The sequence below is a fragment of the Sphaerodactylus townsendi genome, linkage group LG05 (genome assembly GCF_021028975.2).
Source record: "Sphaerodactylus townsendi isolate TG3544 linkage group LG05, MPM_Stown_v2.3, whole genome shotgun sequence".
NCBI lineage: Eukaryota > Metazoa > Chordata > Lepidosauria > Squamata > Sphaerodactylidae > Sphaerodactylus > Sphaerodactylus townsendi.
Genome location: NC_059429.1, coordinates 10,464,305 through 10,474,304, shown reverse-complemented (window position 1 = coordinate 10,474,304; position 10,000 = coordinate 10,464,305). Strand labels below are relative to the sequence as shown.

The 10,000-nt window shown below is 46.1% G+C and overlaps 1 protein-coding gene across 1 annotated transcript in view; it reads left to right on the top strand.

Annotated features, from left to right (window-relative positions):
* Positions 1–10,000, top strand: part of LOC125433264 (phospholipid-transporting ATPase IK-like) — a 23,246-nt gene that overhangs the window by 12,994 nt on the left and 252 nt on the right. Inside the window, exons 6-9 of the mRNA XM_048497765.1 lie at positions 183–214; positions 6,183–6,339; positions 7,648–7,836; positions 9,329–9,441. Of these exons, the coding sequence (XP_048353722.1) occupies positions 183–214; positions 6,183–6,339; positions 7,648–7,836; positions 9,329–9,441 (491 nt within the window). The remainder of the gene's footprint in view (positions 1–182; positions 215–6,182; positions 6,340–7,647; positions 7,837–9,328; positions 9,442–10,000) is intronic.

Here is a 10,000-nt window from a genome sequence, read left to right as displayed (position 1 = left end):
TAAAGAAGTTTGTTGCTGTTGTCAGTCAAAATCCGAGTCACCATATTCTTTGTAGAGAGTGAAGAATAGGATATGGATTTCAATATTACTTTGTTGTTTTTAACTCCCTTTATCTGTGTTAGACATGTGCCCATCTGGATCATTCACTTAATATATTTCCTCCTTTTCAAAAACATTTGCAGGTTCGAACAGGAGCAGCCATGGCAACTCATTGGTATGTGAAATATAAATTAGATTAAATAAATGAACAAACATTGTGCATAGGAGGTTAAGAGCTCGTGTATCTAATCTGCAGGAACCGGGTTTGATTCCCAGCTCTGCCGCCTGAGCTGTGGAGGCTTATCTGGGGAATTCAGATTAGCCTGTACACTCCCACACACGCCAGCTGGGTGACCTTGGGCTAGTCACAGCTTCTCAGAGCTCTCTCAGCCCCACCTACCTCACAGGGTGTTTGTTGTGAGGGGGGAAGGGCAAGGAGATTGTCAGCCCCTTTGAGTCTCCTGCAGGAGAGAAAGGCGGGATATAAATCCAAACTCTTCTTCTTCTTCTTAAAGGAGAGGTTGTTCAAGGAGGAGGGGTGGCAGACTGAGAGAGAACAGGAGATCCCTGGGGCTTGTATAAAGCTAACAGAAACGACAGGAGGTCTCCTTGCACTGGGAAGAAGTTAGCCTGTATGCAAATTTATTGAGGTGTTTCCAGCTTCCCTTCTGGAGAGCCATAGAGTTAAGAGCCTACAGGAATGGTGGAAGCTTGGAGATACCAAACCTTCTTAAGCAGAATCAGCAAGGGCTGCTCGTGAGCTGAATGGCTGACTCAGAAAATTCCTGGACATTTGTGGGTAGTGTTTAGGGAGGATTATTTCTTGGGAGCAGAACAAACTCATTAGGGGTGTGATGTCACGTCCTGGTCAAAACTCAGCTGCTCTCATCCCTCCCCTTTTTGTAAAATTGCTTCTTTCCACCACAATTCAATTTTTAAACTTACGATTCCCCAATGTATCGTTGAAGGCTTTCTGGGCCGGAATCAACTGGCTGTTGTGGGTTTTCTGGGCTGTGTGGTCGTGGTCTGGTGGTTTCAGCTCTTAAAATTTCTCCAGCCACAGGCCACAGCCACACACGTAGGGAAGTAGGTATAGATTTTTTTTATTGGGGGGGGGGGGTTCAGGGGTGGGGCCACCCTCCTGATGATACCTGCCAGGTTTGGTGAAGTTTGGTTATGGACCCTCAAAGGTGTAGCCTCCATCTTCTATAAGCTCCCATTGGAAACAATGGAAAATGGGGTCACCCCCTTTGGGAGTCCATAACTTTGGACCCCCTGAACCAAATCTCACCAAACCTGGGTAGTATCATCAGTAGATTCTCCCAAACAATTCCTGAAAGTTTGGTGCTGCTAGCCTAAACAATGTGCCCCCTGCAGGCCAAAAACCGAAAAACACAAAAAATCTTTTAAAACCCACAAACGGGTGGGCGGAGCTTCGGACATGAATGGGGGGGGGGTTGAACCCAAGAACCCCCCCCTTACCTACGTCCTTGCCACACAGTCTGGAAAATTTATAACAGCCAGTTAAATATCCCACCTTATAACATTTCCCACTTCATAACATTTCCACCCCTTTTCCTCCCACCTTATAACAGCTGTAGGCTTCTGTGAGTATGTGTTCTATATGTCATAACCTTTTGATCCTAATTATCTGTGCTAGTATACTACCAGGAATATTGGATCCCCCACCCATGGGAGAATAATAAACAAGTATCCTTCATGCCAACAGCATGAAGTCACTTCCAAGGGAAACTTAGAAGTGGCAATCAGTCCTCTCTAGGAATCCCTAAAAAATCTATGCTTCCACTCCATTTCCTGCAACCCAACCTAGCTGCTATCCAGTTAATTTCCACTAGAAATTTTCTACTATTTCCTGCAATTTACAACGAATTTCATACTCCAGAGACCATCTGCTAAGAATTAGGGAACGTTTCCTTAAGGAGTGGCTCTCTGCAACTTTACCCCTATCTGTCTTTACAACCACGGAGGAAATTTCAGCACAGGAGGCAGCCATTTCCCGGCAACAACAGATCTTTACAACCATGGAGGAAATTTCAGCACAGAAGGCAGCCATTTCCCGGCAACAACAGATCAGCAAAAACAAGCACAGGCGGCAGAGACGAAGAGGTAAAAGGGCGGGAATTTTAAATAGACTAAGGAATAAGGGAATTAAAAAAACCCCGCTCCCTTCAATCTTTCTTACCAATTTATGCTCACTTGCCAACAAGATAGATGAAATACTTCTTTTAAACAGATGCAATTCTGATTTTTACAACGCATCTGCCCTATGCTTTACTGAAACCTGGCTAAATGAGAGCATTGATGATAATAGCATGTGCATACCGGGGTTTCAGATATTTCGTTCAGACAGGATTGCAGAATTATCAGGGAAGAAAAAAAGGAGGAGGATTATGTATTTACATCAACAAAGCTGGTGTCAAGACATAACAATAATTCAAAATTCTGTCATGAAAATTTGAAGTCCTCACTTATTAATTAAAAACCCTCTTATTCCCCTCGAGAGATAAATTCAGTTCTGTTTTTTTTGGTTTATATTCATCCACAAGCATCTGTAAAAAAAGGCATTAAGAACTCTAACCGATCAGATTATGGAGGCTGAAGCCAAATACCCTGATTCACTGGTTATTATTTTGGGAGATTTAAACAAAGCAAACTTAAGGGAAGACCTACCAAAATACTTTCAGCATGTCAACTGTCCCACCAGAGGCAAGAATATCTTAGACCACTGCTATACAACACTGAAAGATGCTTATCGGTCTTTACCACGAGCAGCTGTAGGCCATTCTGATCATTGCATGATTCACCTTGTACCTGCTTACAAACAAAGATTTAAAGCCACAAAACCAATAACTAAATCAGTGAGAACTTGGACTGAAGAGGCAAAGTTAAAGCTGCAGGCTTGTCTTGACTGTACAGACTGGAATATTTTTAAAGACACCTCTGCAGATTTGGATGAACTCACGAAAGATACTGTAACATCATATCTCAGCTTCTGTGAAGATCTTTGTATACCAATCAGGAACTTGCGTATATATAGTAACAACAAACCTTGGTTCACAGCTAAACTTAAGCAGTTACGTGCCCAAAGAAGAGGCCTACAGAAAGGGTGATAGGAATGCTGTACAATCAGGCCAGAAATGTATTAACAACGCAGACCAGAGCATCAAAAAGAAACTACTCTGAAAAGATAAAAAATCAGTTTTCACCAAACGTAAACAGCAAACATGTGGAAAACTCTCAAAATATCACCAAGGTTACAGTAAACCACCTTCCCAAGCTGAAGGAAATCAGCAATTGGCTTGAATAACCTGAACGTGTTCTACTGTAGGTTTGAAAACAATCTACAGTCACCTTTCTCCACAACCTCTATCTCAGATGCACCAACAATAGCCAAACTTCCTATAACTGAACCCATTTCATTGGGTTTACAACCCCTAGTGATCTCAGAAAAGGAAGTGCAAGATCTATTTCACAGACAGAAGCCTGGAAAAGCACCAGGCCCAGACAAGATAACACCTTCTTGCCTAAAAGTCTGTGCTGTCCAATTGGCCCCCATCTTCACCCAAATCTTTAACAAATCACTAGAGATGTGCTATGTTCCTTCCTGCTTCAAACACTCCACTATCGTCCCAGTGCCGAAGAAGCCTTCCATCAAGGAACTGAACGACTACAGACCAGTTGCTCTAACATCTGTAGTTATGAAAACTTTGAAAGGCTAGTGATGTACCATTTGAAAACCATCACGGATCCACTGTTGGACCCCTTGCAATTTGCATACCGAGCAAATAGATCGACAGATGATGCTGTTAATATGGCTTTGCACTATATCCTACAGCATCTTGAATCGCTAAAAGACCTATGCAAGGGTCCTCTTTGTTGACTTTAGTTCAGCATTCAATACTATCAGACCGGACATTCTTCTAACCAAATCTAAATCAGCTAGCAGTAACTCCTGGAGCATATTTGTACGTGGATCACAAGCTTCCCAATAGATAGGAAACAGCAGTGTGAAGCTTGCAGGGAAAAAATTACAATTCAGACACTCTGTAAACATGGAGCACAGGGGCCCCCCAAGGCTGTGTACTTTCACCACTTCTCTTCTCTCTGGTATACCAATGACTGCAATCTCAAAATGATCCATCTTAAGTTAAAATACTGGAGGAAATCTTGCAGGATGATACAACAGTGATTTGAGGGTCTCATCTTCGAGATAACTTGATGAAACTGCAGATACAGAAGCGGGAGGTTGAACAACTAGGCCCTCGTGGTGCCACCTGGCTGAAATAATCTTAGGAACTGGAACATTAATTTAAAACTGTGAGGAAATGGTGGTAGATTCTCGGAGAAACCACTCCCATCCTACTCCCTCCTCCTCACAATACCTTCAGAGCAACACAGTATCCCAACAGTAGGAGGACCTTTAAATTTCTAGGCTCCACTCATATCTACAGTGCGACTCTAAAATGGTCACTCTTAATATCAAAAAATGTCATTAAAAAAAGCAATACAACAAAGAATGTCTCTTTTCATAAGCGCCAATCTCAGGAAGCCTTCAAACTGCCCAAGGATTGCTGCATGATTACAGTTCTACAGAGGAATTCCATTGAGTCTGGCTCATCACTGCACCTCTATAACTGTGTGTGGTTTGGTTCTGCAACTCCAACAAGATCGACAATAGACTCTCAGAGAATAATCAGGAACTGCAGAAAAAACAATCTGCTGCTAATCTCTGCCTTCCATTGAGGACCTGTATAACTGCACGGGCTCAAAAAAGGGCTGTGGAAAAATATTTACTGACCCTCTCGCATCCTGGACATAAACTGTTTCTAACTCTTACCCTCCTAAACGATCAGCTACAGAGCACTTCGCACACCTCAAGACAACTAGACCTTATAAGAAATAGCTTTTTTCCCTAATGTCACCCAAATCACTCTGTTAAAACAAATAATTCCCTCTGATAATGTCAAATCTATTTATTATATATTTATTATATAATTACTGCACTACTTTCACTTTCATCATTCCTATTACCCGCATCTCCTCCCAATTAGTGATCTGTATGACTATAGTCCCTGTGCTGACATTTCTACTCTCCTTATTTTATGATTTTTTACATCTTTATGTTTCCTTTATTTTTACTATTGATTCAGTTTCCTGATTACAGCTTACTAGGACTCTATATGATATAAATCTCATTAAGTGCTGTACCTTATGATTCTTGACAAATGTATTTTCTTTTATGTACACTGAGAGCATATGCACCGGAGACAAATTCCTTGTGTGTCCAATCACACTTGGCCAATAAAGATTCTATTCTATTCTATTCTATTCTAGAAACCTTCAGTTTTTTCTCAGAGCTAAGGAGAAAAATCCTTGCTAAAAACCAGTAGCAGGTTGCCGGCCTGCAGCAGTTCTAACTTGCTCACAGTTCCCCAACCAGCTTCTGCCTTTAGTATTTTTACAGGCACCAATTTGTTCAACCTAGTCTCTATGATATTAGCATAGGAGAAATGAAAGTCTTAAAGTATCAAGGCAGGAAATAGGCTTCCCTGATGCCGGGACCTAGCGAGGAATTCCCTACCTCCAGCCTCTATTGCCTGCCCTTGAGACATTGAGGAGCGGAAGAAAAAAAATGGTTGCTGTAGAGATGCTCTAGGAATTTCTCCTATTGCCTTTACCATAGAGATTAGGTGAAAATCTTAGCCTGTCACTAGGAAGTGACATCACCTCCCAAACTCCTCACTCCCAAGGTACTTCCCCTCAAATCTCCTAGTATTTGCCTAGTTTGGAACCTTGTGAGCGGGCAGGACTGGGGTGGAGCCAGAGAGGGATTTTTGTCAGGGAGGGGCTTGTTGCATTTGGAGTTCAGAAGGTAGAACAAGGTGGATCTGGATATGTCAGGGGGTGAAGTTTGGCAGATTTAGAGGTGTGATCGGGGGGGGATGACTCCACCAAATCAAAAGCACTGCTTTATGCAACACAATATTTTATTATTGATTAAAACATTTCTCCCCTGTCTTCCCCCAGAAAATATCCCCCAGAAAATATCGATATCCCCATTCCTGATGTTTATTTGTGCTGGGGCTGATCCATCCCTAATACTTCTTCGGTGTTTCTTCCAGGAATCCCTCTTCAGTTGGAACAAACATTGGGACAGGAAGCTGGAATTTTACGACCCTTTGCTGATGAATGCCATCCAGCAAGACAACAGCCCCGTCCTGAGGGAATTCTTGCGTTTGCTGGCCCTCTGCCACACTGTCATGGTGGAAGAGAAAGAAAGTGAGAGGAGAGAACTGGAATGCCTTGCTTTTCTGTTGCGCTTTTACTTTCCACAACTATTTATATTTCTTTTAACTATAGTGGCAGCTGCCTCAGATTACGAAACTAACGCAGAGGGCCAGATATGAATATCTGGGGAAAAGATTTCCAAATTCTCATCTCTGCTGTTTCAACTTTCAAATCCCTGCTGTGGTTTTGCTTCTTCCTTTGTGCCAGCCAAACCCCTGGTTCTTTATTTTCCGTGCATGTTCTGTTTCCTGGTGCAAATGTTGTTCATGTAAAGCGTATACGTGAAGTTGACGCAGGCGTAAATACCCCTTGTGAACACGTATGCAGAGAGAAAGCATATCTTCTGGGTTCAAACACTACAGACATCACGTGTTTACACCGCCCAAGGTGTGTATGCCATACAAAACAAACCGACAAAGCTAAGAACCGAAGCCATCATCAAAAATTGAAATGGGGAATGTTTGGTGGTGCTTCCTAGAGCAGGGGGAGGGTGGCCAATAGGGTTGGCGATTCGGATCAGCCAAATCAATGATTCGGTCTGAATCATCTCTGATTCGGGCAGATTCGGATCGAGCCAGGTCCGAATCAGTGGCATCTGATTCAGAGCTATCCGAATCAATGGCGTCTGATTTTGTGCCATTACCGAATCGGGCCTCGGATGGCCCAACTTGTTTTTTTTTTAAGTCGTCCAATGAAAAAAAAACTTTTCCTCCCAAGTCCCCAACAAAAACCTTCCCTTCCTCTGCCCCAAGTGTGCCCCTTGCTTGAAGTGTGTTGCAGAATGGCTTCATTTTAAGTGGTTCTGTAGGGTTTCCCGGGCTGTGTGGCCGTGGTCTGGTAGATCTTGTTCTTAACAAGTTGCCTGCATCTGTGGCTGGCATTTCAGAGGTAGAGAGAAGCCTATTACACAGTGTCCAGTGACTGCTCGAGCAGGGCTCTCAATGAGTAGGGAGTGGTGAGGTGGAAACATGTAAGCATGCTTCAAGTTCCTATGGTGGGAGAGACTAGAGAGCTTGGGGAGATTCTTGGTGGCTCTGGAGAATTATGGCATTCCAATGCAAGCCAGTGGGGGGGAAATTCTCCAGGGGAGGGGGCCAAGTGGAGGTGCAGCATTTCTCTCTAGGTGCAAAAAGCCACAAACAGCGTTCCACAGGGTATCTTCAGGAGAATCTCTTGATGTCACCATCCAGGTTTGGTAAACTTTGCTTCTGGGGGTTGAATGTTATGGGCCCCCCAAAAGAGTAGGGCCCATCTCCCACCACCCCCTGAAGCAAAGTTTATGTCTCTCTTTCCTGCTAGATCAGCTAATTTACCAAGCGGCTTCGCCAGATGAAGAAGCTCTCGTGACGGCGGCCAGGAACTTGGGATATGTCTTTCTCTCCCGAACCCAGGACACTATCACCATCAGTGAGCTGGGCAAGGAGAGAACCTATAAAGTGCTAGCGCTTCTGGATTTCAACAGCGTGCGCAAACGAATGTCAGTTCTGGGTAAGCGGTAACGGAACAGAGATCTGTCCAGAAGTCTGTGTTTACTGCTTCCAAACAAGGTGGAGAATTTCTTTGTGAATTTCTCTCAGTCCCTTTTAACCCACCAAGACACCCTGTGGCTGTGAGTTCCTCAAGCTAGCCTGCCATTTTGTGTGAAGAAGTCTCTTGGCTGTCCCAAATGTATTTCATTACCCAGAACCTCCTGCATGAATCCAGGGCTTCCCTGCAGAGGGGGCCTGGCAACTGGACATGGCCCACCCAACCTAGCAAAGGGAGGGGAAGGGGAAGGAGGGGAGGGGAGGGGTGGCATGGAAGGGAAGGGGAGGAATGGGAGGGAGGGGTGGCATGCAAGGGAGGGGAGGGATGGGTCCCAAAATCTCAACATGACCCACCCACCCTAGCAAAGGGAGGGGAACGGAAGGGAGGGGGAGGGGTGGCATGCAAGGAAGGGGAGGGAGGGCCTGTGGCATCTGGACATGGCCCACCCATCCTAGCAGAGGGAGGGGAAGGGGAGGGATAGCATGCAAGGGAAGGGGAGGGAGTGAGGGGTGACATGCAAGAGAGAGGAGGGAGGGGCAGGCATCTGGACATGGCCCACCCACCCTAGCTGAGGGAGGGGAAGGAGAGAGAGGGAAGGGGTGGGGTGGGGTGGCATGCGAGGGGAGGGGGACAACATCTGGACATGGCCCACTCACCCTAGCAAAGGGAGGGGGAGGGACAGGTGGCATGCAAGGGAGGGGAGGGAGGGGGCCTGGCAGACAAGGCCAGCCCACCCTAGTGGAGGGAGGCAAAGGGAAGGGAGGGGGAGGGTGGCATACAGGGGAAGGGAAGTGAGGGAGGGGAGAGAGGGAGGGGAGTGGAATGAGTGAGTGAGGGTGGCATGCAAGGAGAGGAGGGAGAGAGCCCGGCCACTGGACATGGCCCACCCACCTAGTGGAGGAAGGGGAGAGAAGGGAGGGGTGGCATACAAGGGGAGGGGAGGGAAGGGAGGGGAGGGGAGGGAGGGGAGGGGAGGGGAGGGGAGGGGAGGGAGGGGTGGCATGCAAGGGAGGGGAGGGAGGGGTAGTTCTAATAATTTGCAGAGGCCTCATGAAAGGTCTCTCTGGCCAATTACCCGCTGGCGCTCGGGGGGGGGGGGGTGCGGTGGTACCGAAAGCACATTGGGGCAAGAAATTTTGTCCCAACACACTTCTTCTTTGCAGTGCACCGAGAAAGGAGGCGTGTTGGGGCAAAATTCCTTCTCCTGATGCGTTTCCTCTTGCCCCGCGCATGCTTCTCACTTCCCACAGGGAAAGCCAGAGCACTTCTGGTGCATCTTTTCGCTCCGGAGTGTGGGGGAGGGGAGGAAACAGCAGGCAGTGAGTAATTGGTCTCTGTTTCTCATTTCTCCACCCCAGACATAATTTTATCATGTGCCTCACCCCCACACATGTCCATCTTTTCTCTAAATGATTCCCATTTCTCTAACGTATGGGCGTGGTCTCTTTTCAAGTCCGAGATCCCGAGGGATCTATCAAGCTCTACACCAAAGGGGCAGACACCGTGATCTTGGAGAGGCTTCGCAGCGACTGTTCTCCTGAAGACTACACCGTCAAGGCTCTGAATGTAAGTCAGGTACAAAAGTCAAGGAAGCTGGGCTGCCCAGCCCCGCCCCTACTGCCACCCCCACCAATCAGCTGACTCGCTGGGGAGTTATTGGCAGCATAGCGCATCTTGGGGAGCAAAAATTAATATAAGACACTGTCTTATTTTCAGAGAAACAGGGTATCTTGCAAACTAATGTCGCCAAGGAGGGTGGTTAGAGGGAAATTTGTTATGTCACTTCTATGACTTAATGCAATGGAGTTCTCTTTTCTGTTCTGCTGAGTGATAGCTACAGCTTTCAGCTTTATGGAAGACTTAAGATGTGGAGGCTTATCTGGGGAATTCAGATTAGCCTGGGCACTCCCACACAAACCAGCTGGGTGACTTTGGGCTAGTCACAGCTTCTCGGAGCTCTCTCAGTCCCACCTACCTCACAGGGTGTTTGTTGTGAGGGGGGAAGGGCAAGGAGATTGTCAGCCCCTTTGAGTCTCCTACAGGAGAGAAAGGGGGGATATAAATCCAACTCTTCTTCTTCTTCTTCTTCTTCTTCTTCTTCTTCTTCTTCTTCTTCTTCTTCTTC